The following is a 26,666-nucleotide window of genomic DNA, read 5'->3' on the forward strand; positions in this document are numbered from 1 at the left end:
ATCTCATTCTACTTCATGGAGAATGTAATAAAGTTGTAGATAGAACGATTCGACTGTTCTTTGAGAGGTTTCCTGACCGACCCAGACCAACGAGAGATACCATTAACAGAACCATGACAAACTTGAGAAATGTCGGATCTTTCGTTAAGAAAACTATACACAGAGAAAAAAGTGTAGTAGAAGATGAGAACAACGAAATTACAGTTCTTGCATTTTTTCGTGTGAATCCTCAAAATTCTCTCAAAGATGCCGAGATTGATCTGGGATTATCTCACCGTCTGTTCCGATATTCCTGAACAGTACTGTCAGTATTTCAGAGACGATGTTTATTGGCCCAGTCGTTCGAGTTCTATTGTTATTCGATTGTTGGCCAGCAATATCGGAACAGGCCCTCAATCGAGTGTTTGGAGAATATTAAAAAAACCTAAAATGCACCCATATAAATTCAATAGGGTACAGCATTTGAAGGAAACTGATTTCGTCAGGAGAGCAGAGTTTTGCGAAGCTATGATGATTCACAAAGAATGGTTCTTTCAATAGGCATATCAGTCATTATTGAGATGAAGAGAACAACCACCACTTCAGACAATGGAACTCTCAAGAGACCTGGAGTTTCAATGTTTTTTGCGCCATCAAAAATAATGCAATTCTCGATGTTCACATTTATGATGGGACTTTAACTGGTAAGATAGAACACTACACATGTTTGCATTATTTAAAGAATGTTCTCCCTTAGGAGATAGATATTCTGACATATTGACTCAAATAATTGAGCCGCTAGTACAGAACCATAATGACTTATGGTATCAACAAGATGGCGCGCCTCCACACAATTCACTCAATGTGTCAAATATCCTCTACAGGCTATTTGAAGATCGATGGTTGGCGAACAATGGTCCACATCTTTGGCCACCACGTTCTCCCGATTTAACTCCTTTAGACTATTATGTTTGGGGTAGGATAAAAAATATTGTCTACTCAACTCCCCTGACTGATAAAGAGGACTGCATAGAACGAGTCAGGAATGCGTTCAGGTTTGTTTAGATTTTTAGATTCATAGTTTTGAAACTCAATTTGGTTTTTAAACACTTTTGCAGATCTCTTCCTCCCGATGAAATAAGAAGAGCAACGCACGAAGCATTCCTGAGACGTATAAATAAATGTCTAGAAATTAACGGTCAAAACTTTGAGCATCTTCTCTAGTTATAACTGCTAGAGTTTGCCATGGTTCTCCTAATAGTAACTTGAAGTCGGTTTCAAGAAGGGGTGAAAAATCTACAGCATGGTTCAAATAACAGTTCCTGAAAATTTCATCTTTTTGGCGTGAAGGGAAAAGAAATAGCTGAAAATTCAAGACGAAAAACAGTTTTTTGTGAATAACTCAGAAAATATCCACTTTAGGGCAAGGGTGTGATGCATACACTCACATTATTTTTTAACGTAGATTCAATATCTGCCATAAAAATATGGGGTTCTAATTTGAAAAAATCGATTTTTCACGATTTTGTCATCCCAATCTTTGAAAGCGATTTTTTCACCACCTGTATCATGAATCGCGATTTCGATTTTCGAAGTGTATACATCAATCTTACATCTTGAAAAATCCCAAAAATGAAAATTTTCCATCCAAAAACCTCGAAGTTATTCTTGTTTCAGCGAAGCTCTATTTTCGATTTTTTTTTCGAATTTTCCCGCTCAGAGAGAATTTTTCAACCAAAACTGAAAAATGTTTCATCAAAATAACTTGAAATTCTCTAAGGAATCTATTTCTGCAATAAAAAAATGGTGTTCTTATTTGAAAAACGGAAGTTGACGTCATTTCCGGAAAAACCGGAGGTGCTCATGCCTTGAAAATATTTTAGATTTCATCAGCATCGTGAAATACATATAAGTGCTGAATTTCATGAAAATACGTTCAGTAGTTTCCTGTATAAATATGGGTGAGGTTCCTCGTGAAAGACCCTGTATAGGTGAAGTTAGTTTTAGCGCTCTGTCAATGTACCCGATCATAATTGCTTTCTTCTGTTTATAGATATGTGCTGAGTTGTAATCTATTATTCTGTCCGTGCATGTTTCCTTTCTATAAAGTTTTGTTTGTTTTGAGTTGTTCATTCTTAAAAGTGTCATGTCTAGAAAATTTATTGCGTTGTTTATTTCTGTTTCTAGTGTGAACTGAATTTTAGGGTGAAAACTATTTAGATCATCAATTATTCTTTGTATCTAATTTTCTGATGTTATTATCAAACAATCATCAACATATCTTTTGAAAAGTGTAATGTTATAGTTTTTTCCGGACAAAACTTTTTCCTCTAAATATTCCATCACCAATTGAGCAACCGTACTTGAAATAGGACTACCCATCGAAACTCCGTCTATTTGTTGAAAGAAATTTTCCTCAAACTTGAAATAACACGTTCCTAACGTTAATTGTACTGCTTCAATGAATTCGCTTTCAGGAATCGACGTATACGGTTCTATTAAACTCCAATTAAACAACTATATAGCAAATTAAAATCACCAACACCATTAACAGAAACATCTCATGTGGTATATAAGATCAATTGCAATAATTGTGAGGGTGTATACATAGGACAGACGGAACAAAAACTGAAAGACAGACTGAAAGGACACAAGTACTCCAAAACACAAACAGCACTTTACAAGCACAAAACCGAGAATGGACACACATTCAATTATGACGAGACCATAGTGTTGGACCGAGAAAAAAATAAAAAATCTAGAGAAATTCTCGAAATGATCCACATAAAACAAAATGAAAAATCAATTAATGACAGATCAGATATTAGATACCTTCACAACATCTACTCCACTATTTTGAACAGTATCAAATAAGCCAACAAAAACAAACAAGAAGAAAAAATCATTATTGACGTAACAACTCCAGCATCATTTGAAATCATAACACCAATGACATCCAACAAATAAGTTGGGAAATAACTAAAAATGAATTATTGCGAAGGTAATAAAAGAATCAGATCTCTATCCAACAAAGTTTGTAGAATTTTATAATACTTATAAACTGTTTGTTTGTTCTTGTCGTTTTTACATTGTGTATATTGTTTTTTACAGGCTAGAAAAAGGGTACTGCCCGAAACGTTGCCGATTACCATTATATTTTAAATAATAATAAACCCTGCATATCAAATACAGTTATTCTTTAATAATTCATATTCATACTTTCTGACCTGCAGTGAGCTCACTTATAGAAATAATCGTATATTTTCCTTATTTTCAATTCATTCATCATCTTCAACTGTTCATTTGATCAAATTCGTTGAATTTCCCTACTAATGCCTCATTCATATTGCAAATTTTTCTAGGCTCACTCGAACTATGCCTTCAGTATTGACTCTATTCAGCAGTGGAATGAAAGTCAGGTTGTCTGTGGATACTCGGTCAAGAATATAAAACCGTGAGTAAATTAGACAACTTATTTTCTATGTTTTACATGACAGTCGAGCATATCAGGATATTTTTTCCTCAGGCTGCATATTAATTTAGTGGATGTTAATTATTGCATCTATTCACACAACTGTTTATTCAGTGTTAATTATATGATAAGATAAGACAAAGTAGCAGGGCGGTGCCTGAGCATTTTGCTTAGTGCTGTAACGGTTGGGTTCTCTCACAGGGGTGATTTTCAAGAAGACTCTGATTCTTTGTTGTTAATATTCATTTTATGGAATGGTTTCGAAAAACGTGAGGTCAAATTATGTTAATTAAATCTGCAAAGTATATAAAAATCTAATACCCTATGACATTAATCAATGGTGAACCATTTACCTGCAACCAGGACAATATTCTCTTATTATAAACAATATAATTTGGAATAATTCTTCCACAAGGATCGCTAATTTAAATATAGGTCTCACAAATTGATGAAAAATCGCGTCTCGCGTCTCTTGGACATGCTGTGTGCCCCCCTCTCAGCAGCGGTCATGCGCCCGGTCACAGATATTACTATCGATCAATATTAAAATGAAAAATCAATAAAAATTCTTGTCACAGTGCTTGTGAAAGCACTTGAAGCTTTTCTGTATTCTCAAGCACTTTTTAAAACCAGTGTTTAGTACTTCGTAATCCGAGCACTTTATCGAAAGGCTTAGTAATACCTAAAGATCTTCCGATCACTAAAGTGCTCGCGATTACTTTTGGGGATTACTAAACTCTAAGCCCTTCGGAAATCTTGTCGAAAAACGAATAAGCGATCGACGCGTTGTCACTTTAGGCAAGCCACACATTGAAGAAACGTGAAACAACAAATATATTCCCATTTTATAAGTGTTTTGAGAAACAAATCGTATTGAAACCTGCCATTAAGTATAGTAGATTGCAGATTACTATAGTATAGTAACGCGAGAACTCGAAACATGAAACAAGATATAGAATAGAATCTATTTGATATTTCGAGTTTTCGCGTTACTATAGAAACTTGCATATCTTATATACTTGATCGCAGGTTTTAATACGATTTGTTTCTCAAAACACTCATAAAATATTGAGTTTTGGTGAATTCTCTGGTCTTCTTGCTCTTCGAAGATTTTTTTTGAAAGGCCCCACCCCAGCAAGATTATTTAAAAATTGTGCGCGATTTCTACATTTTTATCATAAGAATAACAATAACACATATATCATAGATTTTTTACCCATGGTATAGCACAATATTGGAATAGCCACCAAATCGGCTATTTAACAATGCAAAGATATACTAGGTGTGCCGTGTGCCATTCCAAATGAGGAACTCTAATGCCGGCATATAACCGGATGTTGACAAGGTCTGAAAATATTTATGGCAGAAAGCTCATTGTCTAGAACCGCATCATGAAAATTTTCAGCAAGAAATTTTGATTACTTCTCCGAAAACATTCAATTGACAATCGGGGTGAAACACCCTGTATGATATATGAATGTATGAATATTTCGATCTGACTCATCCTGTTTATGAAGACAATATTTATTCATGTATTTCACGTGAAATGAAATTTGAATACAGTTCTGCTATGATTGCTTACCTACAGGTGTATGAAATACTTAGCATGAAACAAATTCGCATTATGTGAAAACCAAGTTCCGCATTTTGTGAAAACCGAATTCTCTTCTTTCAATATCAAAATAAGGTGGGAAAAATAGCGCATTTGAATATCTTCAGATGACCACCTTCGAACTTATAAAAACACTTATCGGTTTTGAAAACTGCCGTCATCTTGACACATGTGATTTACAAAAAATTGCGCTTTCTTTAAGACCCCGTGTACATATCCGTTTTTTTTAAGTTGCGGCGCCGTTGCTGGGCCGCCCTTTCGTATTCGGTCTGAGGTACGAAGTACCACATGATTACTGATTACTGATTGCTGGGTGTGTTGGACGGACTAACCCAAACCTGCCACCGCGACCAACGGTCTATTGTAGCAAGTACCAGATGAGAGGATGGAACGTGTGAATGGAGTCAGCCTTTATCTCAATGGTCGATTTATGCAGGTAAATGTAAAGGTAAGTAGTAATTCATGAATATTCAATATTATTGGTTGATTTTCCTTTTAAGCCATTAGTTCTTTTATATGTCTGGTACTACAGTAAAGTCGTCATCTTCTTATAATATTGCTTACTCTTGTGTATTTTCTCCTTGCAGTAGTGCCCCCGAAAGAAATTTGCCCCCTTGTGAAAAAAAAAATCTTTCTTTTATTTTCCCGAAGATCCCTCAAGAAGAGAAACTTGGATGGAAATTTGTGGTTTAGATTCGGAAATCAATGATTTTTATTTCCGAATATGTCAGGATCATTTCAGATTTTCTGATTTCAATAATCCTAGGGAACCGAAGTACCTCAAATGTCTGTCAATTCCTAAACCCCCTGTAAATCCATCGTATCATCAAATTCACACATATAATTATCCAAATTCAGATACTTATATTTCATTCAACATATTCGATACTATTTTCCATTGAGAATTCTTTATCCATTTCACCAATCGATATAACGCACCAGGTGGAAAGTTATCAGCATTACTTATTTTCAGAGAGGTTACCCAGTAATCTTTGTACATTTCCACCCACTAATACTTTTTTTTTTAAATGCATACAGAATGTGGAAATTTACTATTGGCTGAAGGACTATGACTTTAGCCTTGCGGCTTTCACACTCCTCTCTAGAGGAAAATTCACTTATCCCAGATATCTCTGATATCAAAAGGATTAAGCTCTGTTGGAGCCATTTCCAGGTTTTCGGGCTCGTGATGGTGGTCGGGTCCGGGTCGCTCCTCGCCTCCCTGCTGTAGGTTGGATTCTTGCTCCACTCGCACTTCCTGTCGGCGCAGACGGTGTTTTTCTGCATTCCCCATGTACTTGCGTACAGTTCTCGCCGTTCCGAGCAGTACCGCCTTCTGCATGACTCTATAGATATTTTCGTCCAACTGAAGTTTCCTCAAGTTCTCTAGTAGTTTCTTCGGTATCAGGCCTATTGACGAAATGACAATAGGAATGGTCTTGATATCTTTCAGCTTCCACTGTCTTCTGGTTTGTTCCTCGAAATCTCTGTATTTAGAAATTATGACTTTAGCCTTGCGGCTTTCACACTCCTCTCCAGAGGAAAATTCACTTATCCCAGATATCTGAGATATCAAAAGGATTAAGCTCTGTTGGAGCCCTTTCCAGGTTTTCGGGCTCGTGGTGGTGGTTATTATTATTATTAATACTTAACAACTGTTTGATGATAATAGTATTCATAATCCTATACCCATAATCTCACAATCCAGCAATCAAGATAGGAACATCTCTTCGAGAACACAACTGATGGTTCTCCAAACTCTTAAAAGCTCAAGGAGCTTCTTAGGGGTACTTCGTTACCTACGGAGAATCAGGATGATATAATATTAATAATTCATTCTCCTCCTGCTTCTATTGAGAATGCTCTCTGTTGAGAACAGCACCTCATTTCATTTCAACATATCTCAATCAAACGAGCCAGAAAAAGACGTTATTCTTTATATTTGTGATAATAAAAGCACCATATCACATTCAGAGAGAAGACATTAATTTTCCCTCCTGAAGGAGGCTGATGATTCGAATGAAGTAGAAGAAGATGTGTACCGGATACACCGAAATATAGCATCCAAACTTTCTGAATTGAAAGCATTATTGAGAAATGAAAGCTTAGTTAAATAAACTGATTGTTTAAGGACGGTAAATTCAAACTCATTGAAGAAAATTCCAATTAAGTTAGTAAGCATTTCATCAATTCCCAATTGAGAAACTCGGCAAAATCACCTCCAGGTCGAAGATGGACCATAAATGATAAAACGCTCTCTCCATGTATAAAAGAAGCCCGAGACTCTTCAGATACCTAAGATCAGTTTTAAAATTGCCAGCACCTAGAACTTTGCAAACTCTTCTCTCTAATATACCTTTTCAAAGCGGAATTTTAAAATCAGTTCTAGAATTTTTGAGAATTCAGGTAGGTTACATGGATTAGGTGGATGCATACTTTGTTTTGATTTTTGATGAAATTTCTATTAGTATGGTCTATCGTATGATATTCGGGATCAGAAGATATCAGGATACGAAGATTTAGGTTCCTTAGGCCGACCATCTAACCCAGCATATCATGCTCAACATCTAATAGTAGACATAATTGAGGAACTACAAGCAGTGGATGTAAGAAATTGTGCGACTGTTTGTGAACGAGGCAGTACCAACCAAACTGCCGTGAACTCCTTATTCTCAGATCACATAAATGATTAACCTTATCCATTCCACTTTAGTTAATGGACAGCGAGTTTTAACAATATTTGATTTCCCTCATATTTTTAAATGTACTCGTAACTTGGATGGAATGTCAAATGTCAGAATTTGAGACAGGGAAGTTTGCATGTATGAACCATATAAAGGAAGCTTTCAATTTTGATAACTTCACAAGATCGCTGATTTTTTTTTGTGGCTTGAGAGTTTGAACAAGCTTATTAGAGCGGTTTCTACAAATAATTTCTTGTCTATCGCGTTAAAAAGAGTGAGTGGAGTGAAGTGAAGTGAAGTGAAGAGGGTTCAGTGAGTGTTTTCAATTATGTGGAAAACATTCTTGAAGAGGAAGGATTACCCTATTCGAAAAAGGTTAATTTTTTGAGGATTCAATCAGACACAGGAAAAGGTTGGTTATTTTCTATGGTGCTGATGATATGTCTATGACTTATTTGTATTTTTTTGTTATTTTTATGTTCAAATTGAGTGATAATGTAATGCATATCAAGCTTTTTCGAATTTGTCATCTGTAATAATAAATTAAACATAAATATATTTTCATTGGAGGGTTTTTATTAACCTTTTATTAATGGACTGAATTCAATAGGTTCATCTCTCAAAAAACCTGATAATAACTATTAAGAAAGTTCATTATTACTAATAACGAAGCTTATTATATACAGGGTGTGGCGTAATGAATGGATAATATGGTGCCTGCGGGTAGAGGACCTTATGGCGGTTCGGAAAAATATATTTTATGTTTAGTAAGAGTCCCATGGTTTTCGAGATATTGGAGATTTTCGAAAATTCAAGAAAATCACACCCTTCGCCACTCGTTTTGCAGGCAAGACTCCAAATGAAGGAATTTTTTCAAACTGTTTTTCGGATAGTATTCCCGGATAGATGAGCTATACAATTCAAATTATTATTTCTGGGGCTAAGTTCAACCCAGCGTGGTGTAAAAAATAATATGGTTACCTGAGTGCCAAAGCAAGAGAAAACATGCCTGTTTCACTGAGATTCTGAAATGGTATAACTCACTCTATTTCCAGCATTAAATACAAAATAAATTGCTATTACAATGAGTCAAGGCAGAGTTTGATGTAAGGCTATTTCTTTAATATTTGGCAACTGAAATGAGACTTGCAAGCAGAATAAAGCAATTATTCATAATGAGTTGTGAAGCATCTAGTAGAGCTCCTGATGCCCATTTTGAACACTTTTTTGTAAAACTCGATTCAATTAAACGATATTTTGAAAAAAAATTTCTCTCGTATTCTTTCATTATTAAGCCCTATAGTTAGAAAGTTAATAGTTTTAAAGCGAATTTCGAGTAACGAAGTGAATTTTAGCACTTTTGTAATTAAGAAAAAAAGGTATGTAATAATTAATTTCTATTACATTGAGTCAAGACCTTTGTTACGAAAATGTTGAAATTCAATTCATAACTTGAAATTAATTCGAAAATATTGATTTCACAACGTTGGGGTTCAATAATAAAATAAAACGAGACAAAATAACAATTTTAAAATATCGTTTCATCAAATAAAGTTTCACAAATGATGTTTAAATTGGCCACCATGAGTTCTGATACATGCTCTATAGTCTACACACTACTAATGAATCATTGCTTTATTGCATATCAACAATTTTAAAATGAGTATCGTTTCAGCTCTAAGAGGCCACCATGAACTTCAGTACATGCTCTATACCTTCTTATAGATGATTGTTTTATTTTGCTTGCATTTCTCATTTTAGCTGCTAAAAATTTAATGAACAGTGTTTACATTAAACTAGGCTTCAACTGATTTCAATAGGAATTTATTTTGTATTAAATGCTGAAAATACTGAGAGTTATACCATTTCGGAATCTCAATGAAACGGGCATGTTTTTTCTTGCATTGGCTGTCAGGTAATTAAAATATTTTTTACACCATGCTAGGTTGAACTTATGAAAAAAAATAAGCTAAACGGAAAAGTTGAGTTAGATCTTTTTTTCATGAAGAACTATTCATGCGCCTCAAAAATAATGAATTCCATTCGATAGATCATCTATCCAGGAATACTATACAGAATACAGTTTGAAAAAATTCCTTCATTTGAAGTCTTGCCTGCAATACGAGCGGCGAAGAGTGTGATTCTCTTGAATTACCGAAAATCTCCAATAACTCGAAAACCAAGGCACTTTTAGTAAACGTGAAATATATTTTTCTGAACCTCCATAGAGTCCTCCACCCGCAAGCTCCATATTATCCATTCATTACGCCACACCCTCTATAAACGAAAAAATCAATTTATTATTAATAAAATATTTCAATATATTAATTATTAGGAAATATTTATTTAAGGATCGCCAATAAAGCATTTATTTCTGAGAAATAAAGATTCATTACGCCATATTCGAGTGAAGCCCATATTAAATATTAATAAATATGTATCATAGTTAATAAATTGTTTTCTCAGTGTATTTGCGCCTGGTCTCATAGATATGTCGCCAAATCATGCTCGCCTATTCAAGCTTACACCTTATATTATCAAGGAATTGAATAGGGAGATGAATGTACGACAGTTCAAAAAGTATTCACTATTATGCACTGTTAAGTACGCGAATACTTCGATAAAAGTGGACTGTATATTAAATAAATTCGAAAATTCAAAGAAGTGAATACAAAATGCACCAAAACAGCAATTTGACTCACCTTCGGCTTGATCGATGCACATGCCCGACGAAATTTTGTGTTTTTCTTTGCGACACACACTCGAGCGATCGAATTTTCAATCAATATTGCCACTCCGAACGACTCCTCTCCTTGTGGCCCGAGGTAGCGGTGTTGCCAAAATAACCACCCTGGTGCAAATCTAAAAGAAAAACAAAACAAAAAGAAACGGACAAAGTCCATTCAATCTCAATCCCGAACATGTACCATAAAACCGCATGTCCTGAAGGCACAGGATATCGTTTTTTCGATGTGGGGCACAAAAGAACATTTCTCATCGAATAGAACACCTAAATCCCGGGTCTGCGTTAAACGATTTAAATCATTTCCGTTTATGTTATAAGGATACCGAATTGAAAACTTTTTTCTGGTATAAGATATTCCACGACACTTATCAACATTCAGGCTCAAGCAGTTACGACTACACCAACGAAATAATCGATCAATAGCATGCTGCAGCGAAACGCAGTCCAGCAGAGCTTCAGAAAAAATTTCGAATCATCTGCAAAAAGCAAACCCAAAAACTCCATCCCATCGAACGAATCATTCATGAATAAAATAAATAAAAGCGGTTCCAAATTCGATCCCTAGGGCACCCCATACGATGTGAGAAATATAAATGAATTTGAATTATCAACCCTGACATATATGAGCCCATTAGCTTCAGCAGGCCATCCGAAAATTCAAGTTTAAATTTCAGTTTCATAATTAGTGGTCCACCCCATCGAATGCTCTGCTGAAATCTTTATATATAATATCTAGTTGTTCAGACTGATACAGTGTCTCAATCAATTCTTGCGAGAACCCCGCTAAGTTGGTCAAGCTTGAACGCTGTGGCATAAATCCGTGTTGCTCAGAACTTATCGTGTTCCTTATGCTTGGGAATATATTTTTATATAAAACTAGCTGACCCGGCAAACGTTGTTTTGCCATATAATTAATTTCGTAGAAGGGTGAAAATTGAGGATTTTATGTATTTTTGTATGTTATCATAAAAAAATAGAAATTAGAAATTTTGTCTAAAAAATAAAAAAAAAATTAGGGGTGGACTACCCCTAACATTTAGGGGGATGAAAAATAGATGTTGGCCGATTCTCATAGATACCGGATAAGCACAAAAAATTTCATCAAAATCGGTCAAGCCGTTTCGGAGGAGTATGGCAACGAGAATTTTATATATTAGACTAGCTGACCCGGCAAACGTTGTTTTGGTAAAAGTTTATGATTTTTCACTGTCCTAACTTAAACTAACCTAACCTAACCTCAAAACCATTATTTATATTTAATCGAAAATTGAAAAATTTCCCACATTTTTCAGAATGAACTAACTGAAATCATTAACTCATCGAGTTCTCTTAATGGCAACATTCGAATTCATTGAAATTGATGAAAAAATCGAAGACAAACATCCAAGGTGGGCGCTAAAGTAAACAGGAGCCTAGTAATTTCTAGTGTAGACAAAAAAAAGCTTACTTATTGTAAGTATGTATGTATGTTAGAATGTGTATATTGTATGTAGGTAAGAATGTGGTATATGCGTGAAATAAGCACATGTAGACATCTGGCGGGGATAACTAATTAAATGATGATTGATCAGTTTTCGACCGGAGAGGAAAAATGATTAAATTACTAAAATGGCTATTAAAAAATAAGGGTTGATCGTAGAAGGGTGAAAATTGAGGATTGTATGTATTTTTGTAAAAATAGAAATTAAAAATTTTGTCTAAAAAATAAAAAAAAAATTTAGGGGTGGACTACCCCTAACATTTAGGGGGATGAAGAATAGATGTTGGCCGATTCTCATAGATACCGGATAAGCACAAAAAATTTCATCAAAATCGGTCAAGCCGTTTCGGAGGAGTATGGCAACGAAAACTGTGACACGAGAATTTTATATATTAGATTATCTCGAAAAGTTTAGAAGAATTTGACAGAATTGATATGGCTCTGTAGTTCGTTACAATAGATTTATCCCCCTTTTTCAGAACTGCTATAATTTTAGAAAGTTTCCAGACTGATGGATATTCACCCGTCTTCAATGATAAATTCATAATGTGCACGAGTGGTGAAGCTAAAACATTTATGCAATATTGGACGAGAAAACTCGGTATGCCATTTAGTCCGGCTGTATTCTTGTTTTTTAATTTCTTAACAGCCAGTTCCGAATCATCAACACAAACAAAACCAACATGAACAACATCCGAGTCAACGCCCACGTCAACGTTATCTGAGCGCACGCGTTGTAGAACCTGATAAACACTTTTCCACATTTTAGGTTACCTTGAGCCATTGTACTCTAAAAGAGTGCCTTGAGCATCCCACATCTCACCAGGAATTCGTGAACTCCTGGTTATTAACGAATGCTCAGAAGTGAGCGGGATCCAATATAATATTTTGCTGTTTATATTCAAAAAACAGTATTTTTAGTTCTTTTATATTTTTTCCACACTCTTTCGTTTTTGAACACAAGATTGACAACTTCAGCATTATACCATATAGAAAAGTTTCTCCTTCTCCGAGACGAGGAACAGTTTTATCAGAAATATCTTAGAGTATTGCGTACAAGATTTCACAAGCCTTCTCTGGCTCGTCAATCAATCAAATATCCGACCATTCAGCCCCAAGTATCATGTCGTGAATCGCCATGAAATCAGCTTTTCTGAAATTGAATTCAATAGGTTCATCACAATTATTAATTCTATGATTTCGAAGACGCACAACAAGTCCCCAACACTAAAATGAATCGGTGGATGGTGAGACTCCGCATCAACTGGAGAAAAAGTGTCATCTAGGATACTGTACTTCATGTTGGAAAAAATAAGATCCAGAATCCTGTTATTATTGAACTGTTTCGAATTTAATATGTGAGAAAAGGAGTTCAAAGCGATAGTTTTACGATCAGATCAGCTCCCATTAAATAATGAGGCATTGAAGTCACCAATAACTAGTAAATTCTTATTAAATATAATTTCCTGTGAGGCGAAAGTATCAAAAAATAATTCAGATAAGTCACTAGGAATATTCGGATATATACAATACAAGTCGATTCGAGTCGCACTGTATTTACTGTGAATTGCAAGCAACACAGCAGCACCCTTTGATACACCGGATGCATTTAGGTCCCTATCACAACGAAACACATCGTAGTCCACCGGGAACAACTCCAAGTCTGAAACTCCATTTTCCACTCTCCAGCCATGTTTCCGTCATACCCAGCAAATCAAAATCACTACTCGAAATGAATGTTGTTGAAAAGTTCAAAAATTTTCGAGCTAAGTCCACTCACATTCTGATAATAACAGTGAAAGGTGCTCCATCCATAATCAGGTGTCGCTATTTTAAAAAATGTATCGTGGAAACGTCCCTAATAAACTTCAGAGCGACGTCCTCACCCCCAGATCGGCGCCTTTCAACCTCTTCTCATATTTTCCTGTAATATGCGAATTGCCTAGGTGTTTTGTCTGATATTATGATTAAATTCGAACTGGACCTGAGTGTTTTCGATTTCCTCAGTAAAATAATAGCGGTATTTATAAATTAATTTGAAATATATGTGATGCCTTATACATTGGAAAAACGAGTGGAATTTTCAAACAGATAATGAATTAACATTTAAGAATCCTTAGGTTGGGGCAACATTATAACGACTCCCATTTCGGTAACCATTTATTCGAACAAGGATGTGAGTTCAATTTGGAAGATGGTTTTAAAATCCTCTACAGTGGTGCTGATTTCAAGATTATGGACTGTTCAGAAAAATGTGAGATAATAGATCATAATAGACGTTTTCCGCCGACCTTTTAATAATAGCACTGTTTAACGTACACGAAATTAGCTAATAATGAACACTTTCATTGGTTAATTTCCTATTAATGAATTATTGTCATGGGTAATATAGAAGTATTCAGCAGCTTCCCAAATAATTATTTTATTTGTATGTCGCATTGATTTTCCTAGTACCTAGCAGGCGAATTGAGGAGAGATGAATTGTGGAGGTTGCAGAAAAATTGTGATGGTTAGAGAGTAATCAATATATCTATGTACTATAACAACAGCTTTCACGAGCTCCACATATTCTTTAACAGATATTATAGAGAACGATATCAATGTGATTAACTCAAAATGTCACAACTCGGATATGCCCATAGATTAAATGAACAGAGAATAGATGGACCACTCGAAAAACAAACTTCAGCGTCATCTGTTTTCACGGTACACGTACCAAATAAAAAGGGAATCTGTAACGCTCATTTTCGATTTTCTTGTAATGATCAAGGCAGAATATATTTGAAAATTTCTGAGTGAAACTCTGAGAAAAAATCGAATAAATGGCTCATTTAGAAATTGCAGTGAGATAATGAATAATACGAATCTTTATCTGGATTTTTCTCTGATCCGAAGAATCGAAAAAAATATCAGTTCATAATTGAAAAGTTTATTAGGTACATTGTTCTTCAAACACGGATTCATTTTATAATTGAAATTAGCTCTTGAATTCACTTCATTCTAATTACAAAACTTCTTCATTGCACAAAAATATTTCTCATGCACTACCATAATTCCTAATCACAAAAAACAATTCAATATTTATACATAATATACGCATATTCTATTGAATATCAGCAATACATTTTTGAATATCAAACAATACAGCATATGTATGACATGAAAAAGTTTCAGTAGAGGTTGATGTAATGAGGTACCATACAATTCGGCGTATGATACAAGAGCTCAGAGAAGAAACCTCAGTGAGAAAACCCTGCCTCCTCGAGAGTATTGTAGGGCGATGTTTAATTGTACTATGGGAAAGTAGCGAACATCCTATGAAATAAAGGTTTTAGGATCTTTTGAATTCAATGTTATGTCGCATAATTACCTCCTTGCATCACGATTTTTGCACATAACAACACAGCACGACTACACTCTTGCAGACATTTCGCTTGGCCTATTGAATAATTTATTGGAAAATTATGTCAATTCGTAGATTGAAAGATAATCAAAAATACATTTCAGTCTGTCGGTCTCTGGATATCTTGATTAGTCGTTTGAATATTCGGCGGAGATCACGGTCATTCACGAGTGATAACGATCGAAAGCTCAAAATGCAGTGACACCTAACGATAAATTTAGAATAATTTTTTGTGATTAGTGTACCATAACAATAGATGGCGCCACTTGTCAGAGTGATCTACAGTGACTTTATACACTGTAGAGTGATCCATCTATATTTTAAGTTTATCTATGGATATGCCTTCTATGGATTTCTCGAATTGTTGGATCGACCGCATAAATATCAGCATTCCGATCATAAACCTATAAAATAGTTTAATACGTCTATGATTCCGATATGAACATAGAAAATTTATAAGGTGTCAAAGTTGACTAGGTATCGAAAGAAAATTTTTGCAATCAAGAATTCACATTCAATTGAAAATGTGGTCGACGGAAAAATCGTGTAATCAACTCCTTTATTAATTGAGCGATTAATGATCTCGAACGTTAAAATATCTCAATCATGAATCGCTTTCATCAATAACATAGTTGATAAAATAACTATTTCCAACTGTGATACTCAATCTCAATTTACAATTAGACTTTGAGGAAATGCATATTTTCAATTCTTTACTGAGATGTTGTTTGTGCTCTTGTTTTGTATCCTAAGGCTATTAGTTTGGGAGATACGGGATGATTCATGAATATTGGCCTATATTTGCGATAAATATAACTCTGGAAGGCAAGGACTGATTTCGATCAATCTTTATAGGTTGGTTCACTTCACGAAGCTCTTTCAGACGGTTCATGAAGTATTCATATTTTCAGGCACTACTCAGAATATCATGATTTTTTTTTCAAGCCCCAAAATCTATATTTTCACATTCCTTATAGAAATTTCGCTATTTAATGAAATACTACATAATTTATTATAAGGAATCCAATTTTCACTTTGCATGGCACACTTGTCACAAGAGAATAGAAATCGGGGAAATTCATGTTTTATGTAATTTTTTCGAATGCGATCCCGTTTTTATTAATATGGTTATAATAGGTAGCGTCTTTTCCTAAGATTTTGAATTTTTTTAAATTCTGTTCGACTTTTTTTCATTTCTTTTTTAATTCTTTTCAGAACCCACTGTGTGTTCTCAAAAAAGTGATTAAAAGTATGCAAAATCGAGCAGTGAATTCTTTTGAAATTACTTATTGAATTTAGATACAAATGATGTAAACCCTCTTGGAGAATGTAATCCGTAAATGTATTCGCGTCATAATAGATATAGATAAAAAAATTCATTTTTGCGGAAATCTTGAATCCTATTTATTTCCTTTCATGAAACAACAATAAAAATGTTCATCTCGACACAATTTCTAGCTTATAAAATCAGATTATTTATTGCCCTTTTTATCACATCGGGATTTTGTTCAACTTTTGCACAGGCTTCTTCAGTTATTTCAGAGACAACTTTACAAGACAATAAATAATAGCACGGAAGGAATAAACCAGGACGTCTGGTTTCATTTCTCTGAGGAGTATGCCAGGCCATGTGAAAATTGAATTCCGTGGAATAAATTATGTAGTTTTTCATAGCAATAACGAAATTTCTGAGAGGGATATTGAAAATATAGATATTGGGGCTTGAAAGAAAAATCATGATATTCTGAGTAGTGCCCCGAAAATATGGATATTCCATTAATCTGAAAGAGCTTTCTGAAGTAAACAAACTTATAAAATTTTATCGAAATCGGATTTTGCCTTCCAGAGTTATGCCTATCTCAAGTTTAGGCCAATGTTCATGAATTACCCCGTATCTCCGAAACTACCTTAGGAGTATCGTATTCTCAATGCTAAAGTGCCTGTTGAAGGTTTTTTCGTTTTTGAATATTTTTTGAGATGAAGAAGCTACGGCACATTTTACAAATCGGCGAAATATCAAACTTTATTTAAATCTTCAAAACAAATGAAGATATCGTGAAATGTATTCCACTAATGGACTTTCTGCAAAAATCGATTTCAGATCTCCTCTCGACGGTTTTACCTATCTAGTCTAAAGCTGCATTCACAATCAATTAGCGGGCCGAAGTGCACTTCGGTACGGAAGCTTAACAGATGGCGTTTTCCGTTACCATTCACAATGAAATTCAAGACTAGCACGGAATTGGAAATTGGCAAAATTCCTTACAAGCTGAAAACTATCACTTCGCTGAGGGATTTCGTACCGGCTATGGATGATACTTATATTTTGATCAGTTACATGTTTAATTCATTTGAGTATTTTGTCCGAAGTTAATTGGGAATAGTTAATTTCGTGCCAACATTCGTGCCCGCGAATTGATTGTGAATGCAGCTTAAAAATACAAGAAACAGCAAAAATGAAGTAATTTGGGATACCCTGTACTTATACCGGCTTGAGATGTTCGGAAGCAGAATCTATCGTTTCACATAAACTTTGCAATTATACGTAGATAACTCTTTCTAGCAGTCACTTTAATAAATAAAATCGACAAGCATTTAAATTTTCCATACTCTTCGGTGCAGAGTATGAAGTCAAAATGCATTCTGAGCCAACTTAGATTGTTCCCACATTTCATACTTTCACACTCAGAACATAAATACTTGGAATGGACATTGACGTGCTATGGATGTATTTGTTGTGGTACAAACATTCGATGCTTCTTTGTCTAGCGCGACACTAAGGCAGTGGCGTAAAATAAATAAATTTATATACTTAGCTCCTACCTTTTTGAATGACGTGACAATGATGTCAGATTCAACTATCTCAATTGAAGGGTACGGGGAAAAACCATCAATGTTATTTTTTTTCCGAAAATGAGTTAGATGCACAATTTAATTCGGAATGAAGAGTAGTATCTTATGTTATATTAAAACAAGCATGAAACTAGTTCAGTCATACATTAAATCGCTTTCAAAGGTTCACCGCTCAGGGAAAGGACCAACGATGTCGATCATTACACGAAAAGAAAAATCTAAGTCATTTCATGTAATCACTCATTTCAAGTATAATAATATCAATAATTTTTTTTTTATTTGTAATTAACGTGTCTCGGCAACTAGGCCATTGACACATGGTACAGAGTTCTATTCATCTAGGTAGTACAGACATTAATGTATACAAAGAATGGGTATCTACAGAAAAGGAAATAATTTTAGATACATTGATTATATGTGGTTGTACAATTGGCATTCTATCAAAAATTTCAATGTTGCTTCAATTTGCGTTGCTGAGTTGAGGTTGTCCTTTAAATTTTCTTTGAGTCCCATTCGACGACGGATTTCATCATAATGTGGGCAGCGAGATAGAAGGTAATCTACAGTTAAACGAGTTTCTCGACAGTATTCGCATATAGGATGTTCTTCTGATGACATCAAGTAGCCGTGTGTAAGCCTGGTGTGTGCTATTCTTAGTCTCCTAATTACTATTTTGTCCTTTCTATTGAGACTGATTTTTAGCGGGGAATCGATTTCAGGTTAGATTGCATGTAGCTTGTTATTGCTGCTATTCCACTTGGTTTGCCAATCTCGAAGGGATTTCAACTTTATTGTCGCCTTTAGGTCTGAGTGCAACTGAAAGTTTGTGATGGGAAGATCAGAGGATCGTGCCAGTTTCGCGGATTGGTCTGCAACTTCGTTTCCTTCTATACCCACATAAGATGGTATCCAAATTATGGTCGTAGAGATGTTTTTGTTGGTTTTAAGTATATGGCATCGTTCCTGAATTTTTTGTATTAGTGGGTTATTAGAATAGATGTTGGATATCGACTGAATTGATGATAATGAGTCTGTGAATATTGGCCTGGCGTCATGGTGCTGAATAGAGACTTGTAGATTGCGAACAGTTCACCAGTATGAATGCTGCTGGTAGGTGGAAGTTTGTAGGATACTGTGTTATTGTGTTCGTTAACTTTCGAGCATGCAACTCCGTGTTCATCTTTAGATGCGTCGGTGTAAAATTCCTCATCGAATTTCTCCTTGGTTTTCAATTCAAGGAAATGTTGTTTTAGAATTGCACCATGAGTTTCCTGTTTATTGTATCTATGTAGGACTGTATTTAGCATCGGTTGGTGTCTGGACCAGGGAGCATTGGCACTAATGAGTTAAGATTTATGGACTCTGAGTGCTGTTGGACCATCTGTGGAATTGAGAGTAGTGTCATAGGTTTTATAGTGGTTGGGTATTTCGATGTTTTCATCAGATCATGTGCTGGATGGTTTGGCATAGCAGACACCTTCAAAGCATACGAAAGGAGAGTTTGCTGTCGACGAAGGTTCAGTGGCATTTCTTGTGCTTCTACATGGAGGCTCTCTGATGGGCTTGATCGGAAAGCTCCAAGGATGATGCGGAATGCTGTATTGGGTACGGTATTCAGTAGATTCAGATTTGTTCTGCATGACGTGGAATAGAGAATGTTGCCATATTCCAGTTTTGATCGAATTACTGATCTGTAGATTCTCAGCAAGATTTCTTCATCGCATCCCCAGTGATGATGAGATAGGGTTCGAAGTATGTTCATACTTTTCATGCATTCACCTTTAACGTTTTTGATATGTTGAGTCCAGGTAAGTCTTTGATCTAAGGTCATTTCTAGGTATTTTAGATGGTCAACTATTTCTAGAGGTAGGTCGTTAATTGTAAGGTGGGGTGGGACAGTTTGATGTCTTCTAGTAAAGCGAATGGCTTTTGATTTTGATGAGGAGAAGTTGAAACCGATGTTTCCTGCCCAAGCAGTTATACCATCAAGAGCATTTTGTAACAGTTTGCACGTACTGTTTGTGTTTTTACCTGAACAGAACAGGAGCAGGTCGTCAGCATATAGAACTAGTTTTATTGGGGCTGACATTTCACCATTTACTTTCACTTTGAAATTTCTGTCGGTAAGGAAGTTCTTCAGAAAAAGGAATATATTGCAACTAAGGTTTATGTTTTTCAATTTAGACGAGTTACTTTCACGACTTGTGGTGTCAAATGCACTTTCTATATCAATAAGTGCGGCAATTAGGTCTTGTTGATTTGCGAAGGCATTCGCGATTTCTGTTTGTAGTAAGACACGGTTGTCTGTGGTGTTACGTTTCTGCCTGAAGCCTGATTGTGTGGAGTACAGAAGGTTATTTTTCTCAAGGTGCCACAAAAGTCGTTGGTTAACCATTTTTTCTAAAATTTTACACAAGGTACATGTCAAGGAGATTGGTCTGAACGTGTTAGGTGAGGGTCCTGACTTGTCTGATTTTCTGATGGGAATAATATGAGATTGCTTCCATTGGGTGGGAAACTGATGATTGTTCCAAATGTCATTATATATTTCTAGGAGTTTGTTCAATGTTTCTGGATGTAGTTGTTTGAGGAATATCATAGGGATGTTGTCTGGGCCTGCTGCTGTGTTCTTCATGGAAAATAATGCCAAATTGAGTTCTTGTATGGTGAAGGAATCATTTATAGAGTTTTCGGGATCGTTTATTGTATTTGGTTCTTCATCTTCGAGGTGTGTTGATGTTAATGAAGTAACTGTTTTATCGTAGTAGTGTTTTGCTAGTATATTTGCCAAGTCTTGGCTATTCGTGATTGGTTCATTGTTATCTCCTAGTATAGAGGGTATTTTGTAGTTTGTGTTGTGCCCTTTTATTTGTTTTATTTTCTTCCAAATTTGGTTCGACGGTGTGCTCGAGGAGATTGTGCTGACGTATTTCATCCAGGATTCACGCTTACTCTGTTTCAAAACTGTCTTAGAGACTGCTCTACATTTTTTGAAATTTATTAAATCCTCTTGGTTTCGGGTTCGTCGGTATCTGTTCAGGGCGCATTTGCATTTTTTAACTGCTTCTTTGCATGATTCGCTCCACCAAGGTACCATCTTCCTACCTGGAGTTATCGTGAATTTTCCGACATATTTTTCGGCGGCTGAGGTCAGGATATTTGTGAGTTGGTTAATGGCCAGATCTATGTTTGAAGAAAAATCTGTATTTCTTATTTGGCTGTTCACCTCTTCCGAAAATGACTCCCAGTTGGCGTTTGATATATTCCACTGAGATACGCTTTCTGTGAGAGGTACGTTTTGGTCGTTTATTGATATGGGGAAGTGGTTACTATCGTAGAGGCTGTCTAGAGTATGCCAGAATAAGTGAGTTGTTGTGACTGGGTCACAAAGACTGAGATCGATTGAAGAAAATTTGCAAGTGGATATATCGAAGTGTGAGTTTTCCCCAGTATTAAGTAAGTTGAGATCGTGGTTTATCATCAGATCTTCAATTATCTTTCCTCTGCCGAATGTTTTTTCCGAACCCCATATTGTGTTGTGCGAATTGAAATCACCTACCAGAATGAAAGGTGTTGGCAGCTAATCGACAAGATTGGAGAGTTCCAGATATGTGAGGTTGTAATTTGGTGGTATATATACATTACAGATTGTGAGTTTTCGAAGATACCAGGTAGTGACAGCAATAGCTTCCAGAGAGGTACTGGCGGAAAGTTCTTTGAAGTATAGGTCTGATGAAACAAATATGGATGCTCCACCGCTGGCTCTGGTATTGGTATTTCTTATGAAATGGTGACCCACATAGTTTTTTAATTTTGGGTTGTGGTCAGGTTTGAAGTTAGTTTCCTGTAGGCAAAGAACATCTGGTGAGGTTTCAGATATCAACTGATGGATTCGTTCTAGACGTGAGTAGAATCCATTACAATTCCACTGGATTAGTGTGAATGTGGTTTATGTTGTTAATTTTGAGATCGTAGTGAGGAATTATCAGAGAGTTCGTCATCAGTTTTGGTATCAAGGCTATTTAGACTGCCCACCTCTATCGAATCGTCCACAAGTTTGGCTTTTATTTTTTTTTAAATTATATATTTTAAGTTATTCTGTTTTTAGTGGATCTTTCTACGTGTGGGTAAATATTGTGCAGATCTTGGAGAAGTAATTTTATATCTCATGTGAACTTTTCTGCTTCAGTATAGGGAGTGGGACTGCCATAAGAGTTCTCTAAAAATGCAACGAGGCTGTCGTAGGAAAGATGAAAACTCTGTGTGTCTTCTTGATATGCTCTTAAGATTGCATCTTTGGTGGATTCATTTAAAGCGTGATCTTCAGATAAATCTATCTTCTATGAATTCAGTTTCAGTATGTCTTTCTGATTGACTAGTCTGATCACTGGATGATAATATCTCTGATAATCCTCTTTTGTGGGCGGGTGTTTCACTTGCTTGAGGTATCAGTGAAGGTAGAATGTGATCCTGTTTTTCATTTGTTGTGGTTTGTGTTATTGGTTGGGTATTATTTGGTTGTTCTGGTTGTGGGTTTGGACAGTTTGATGCTATATGGCCAGTTTGTCGACATATGAAGGATTCCATCTTGTCGGTCGATAGAAATATCCTATTGTCATTGCCGTCGTATTGAATTAGTGTTGACGTTTGTAACTCATAATTTTCACTTGGGGGAAAGATGTAAACCTGTCTTCGAAAGCTGAGGATATGTGAATACTCTTCTCCAGGAATTCCGGCTTTTAGGAATGAAACAGGGAAGGCAAGCTTGAGTCCAAGATTTTGTATAACTTCGGTGACTATTTCATGGGGAATACACGGTGAGATATTCGAGATCACTATTCTTCTGGTTGGAGAGACTAGTCTTCTAATATTTAGGTTTAAATCTCCAATAAAAACAGTTGGATTGGTTTTAATTAGCTGATCAACAAGTTCTACAGAAGCCAGATATATGCATATTCTGTTGTTCGAAATTCTTGAAGCGAAACATATGTTTTTCGGCTGGATAATTTCACCAATTGCTTGGACATAGTCGTGAAGTTTCAGATTATCTTCGGCGTGAATAACTATGGCTTGTTTTTTTCTAGGGAAGTTAATTTTGGGAACTGATTTGGCTGCGGGTACATATGATGTTTTTTGAGATATTGGGGTTTGTTCAGTGTTTGTAGACATTGTATTATTAGAACTATTAGGTAGCAAGATCAGGAAGGAGACACAACCGAATACACCATAGTGTATTGTTGGTTGCCTGCACGAGGACGGACAAAACGCCCTGTTCCCGGTTATGTTATCAAATCTCTGTATCTGTTTCACTTATGAGATAAGGAAAACTTTGTTTACCAATATATCGGAGATCGAATAAATCGATTTTCAGTAGAATTAAATGCCTGGTAGACACTGTCACTTTCCACTCGTGAAGTGCTTCTGTTATTTCGTATACTTTTGCACACTTTTAAAATAATTATTTCCCAATATAAGGTAATAAGCTGTGATTAATTGAAGAGCGATGTGAACACCGTCGGAATCAATCGGAGAATCCGATATTAATAATGATCATTCCGAGAACAATAATATTTAATTTATCATATTTCGAATAATATGAACGGATTTTGAAGTTAGAATGGCGCTTTTCTCAGCTGAAAGGAAAATTGAAATTGATGGTTATTTCCCTGTACCCTTCAATTGTGATTGGCGGCACTGAGCAAATATCTCACTTCAGTCTTTGGACAACAACAGATGTTTATTTTCCATTCCTTGTATTTATGTTCCAAGATTTCATACCACTCAATCGATATCTTCGATTTTCCGAATTCCGAAGAAGGTCCTGACAAGGAACTAAAATCCGCTATAATGGAATAAAAGGAAAATATAATTGTTTTTCGTTTTTTTCTCATAACCTCTCGAAACTCATCTGTTAAATTCAAAATTCATATACATAACAAATACAAAAATTAAACAACAAAATAGTGCGCGAATCTACATTGGTATACGTATATCTCTACCGGCTTTTATATGATGCGTACGATTCGAAATATGCTCAATCACTGAGGCCCAGTTTCACAATATATGGTTAACCCAAAGTTATGTAGTGACCAGTGGTTAAATCAAAAATTCTGTTTCACAAAGTGTGGTTTATCGTTTGACCTAAAATAAACTTGTGGTTGACTTAACCCCGAAAATTTCATGAGTTAACTATGAGTTGCCTGGACATAGAAGTTTCGTGGCGTATGCTTTTCTGCATAGATAACATATTTTGAGTTCTGTCAGAGACAAGTCAGTATTTCTTGGGGAATACTGTTTAGGAAGCGTTTTACATTTATTGGGTGTTTATTAGTTATTATTTACGATTATCGTGGAAGATTGTGATGAATACTCATAGTAGTGATGAGGAAACAGTGAGGCCCAGAAGATTTGGAGCTAGGAGGAATGATTTTGAGTAATATGTCGACGTGGATTTCTTATGTAGATTCAGAAATACAGTGGAAGGGAAAGCAGTTGGAAGCGAAGAATCTCAGCTCCTTCAATGAAAATATAGGGGATCAAGAATTATTGTCAAATAATAGAACTAGAAGAACTAGACTGAATCTTATGAATAGTTATTATGCAGATATGTTGAATTAGAGTGGTGAAATTTGAATTTTTGAGATAGATCAAAGAATCTCAAATAATCAATAAAAATAGGCTTTTGAAGAATTGTTGAGGAGAACACCTATATAGATATAAATTATTTAAGGAACTTTAAGTTATAAATGCAAAACTCAATTCTGTTTGAATTTTTCAATAAAGTAATAATTTCTATTGGTCCAGCACAGTTGCACTGTTTTTTCTTATTTCGCTCAAGAAAAAACGAACGCTTCAGCTTCACTTAAATCAAAATCCAAACGAAAAATAACCTTTAGGCAATTATGAAACTCATATCAGCACAGAACATCAAACATTCGTACGGTGCTCATACGTTTTATTCGTTTTCTGTCATAGTCATAACAATTTATATATTCTTAAGTTCTTGTTTCACAGAAATACGAAATGTCAGTCATAAATAACCCAAAAGTAGATCTATCGTACACGAAAAACAATACCAACCTTCAGAAAAAAATTTTAACCGATGGTCAAAAAACCATCACTCGTTTTTTTGTTATGAAACGAGCATATTTTTTAACCTTGGGTTAACTCAAAGGTAGTGGTTAATAAACCACCACTGGTTACCAATGATTGTGAAACTGGGCCTGAGTGTTTTTTAGATAAAAAAGTGTATCAAAGAAGGTTCAGTTATCGCACAAAAAATCATGTATAATATTTACGACAAAATGATCCACGACAGATTGTGCAACTATATTCCAAAGCTACTAATCTATTGCAAAATTTGGTTCCTCTGGAATAAAAATGTATATTTCTTATTGTTGTCATTTATATTTTCAGAGATGAATGGGCAAAAATACTGGAAGAAAATTTTTCAACGGGAACATTGAACGAAACAAGTACGAACGAAGATTCCATGAACCAAAATGAAAAAATCGTTGTTTCCTACGAAGATTTTTTATGTTGCCTCAAAAATGTGTGGATAAGTGTGAAGAACAACATTCAAAAACAAAAATGTCTCAAGTTTTTCATGAAATGCATCAAGTACACTCAGCAGCAGAGGTGTTCAGTACCTTGGACCTACTACGTTAATCTGGCTGTACATGATTTGAGGGTTGCGACGATGCTAGTAGTTACCAGTGCTGTTTTCTTCGTGACCTCTGTGATTTTGGTTGAAAAATGTAAGGAAGATGGATATGATTCTTTCATAGACGTTTCTTGATGTCATTAAGTCTACTATACTAACCATGAATACTTAAGTGTACAGTACTGTGTTTTTCTATAAATTTTCTATTTTTTGTGACGTGAAGGAGGTATTTTATTGAGTGTAATGAATAAAAGACGATAAAAAATGTAAAAGAATATATTTTTCTTTGTTCAGGAAAAAAATCTAATCATTGATTTGATGTGAAAGATACCTCATGAAAATCCATAATCAATTTAACACCGTTTCCATCGATTGAATCCAAAAACAATGAAATATTATTCACATGACTTGAAGAAAAGACGTTTTCTCTTTACCATTTCTTCCAATACGGCTCAGTTGGAAAGAATCAGACTGTGGAAAATTCATGAAAAAATGAGTAGGTACCTAATTTCCAGGGGTATACAGGGTCTTTCACGAGGAACCTCACCCATATTTATACGGGAAACCACTCAACGTATTTTCATGAAATTCAGCACTTATAAGTATTTCACGATGCTGATGAAATCTAGAATATTTTCAAGGCATGAGCACCTCCCTTTTTTCCGGAAATGACGTCAACTTCCGTTTTTCAAATTAAAACACCATTTTTTTATAGCAGAAATAGATTCCTTAGAAAATTTCGAGTTATTTTGATGTAACATTTTTAAGTTTTGG

General features: G+C 35.3%; 1 protein-coding gene across 1 annotated transcript in view; it reads left to right on the forward strand.

The window, feature by feature from the left end:
• LOC123319384 overlaps nt 1-26,169 on the forward strand; it is a 28,882-nt gene extending 2,713 nt beyond the window's left edge. Inside the window, exons 2-3 of the mRNA XM_044906305.1 lie at nt 3,342-3,433; nt 25,646-26,169. Of these exons, the coding sequence (XP_044762240.1) occupies nt 3,342-3,433; nt 25,646-26,027 (474 nt within the window). The 3' untranslated portion in view covers nt 26,028-26,169. The remainder of the gene's footprint in view (nt 1-3,341; nt 3,434-25,645) is intronic.
• Nucleotides 26,170-26,666: the final 497 nt, after the last annotated feature.

This window comes from Coccinella septempunctata, chromosome 8 (assembly GCF_907165205.1).
Source record: "Coccinella septempunctata chromosome 8, icCocSept1.1, whole genome shotgun sequence".
NCBI classification, from domain to species: domain Eukaryota; kingdom Metazoa; phylum Arthropoda; class Insecta; order Coleoptera; family Coccinellidae; genus Coccinella; species Coccinella septempunctata.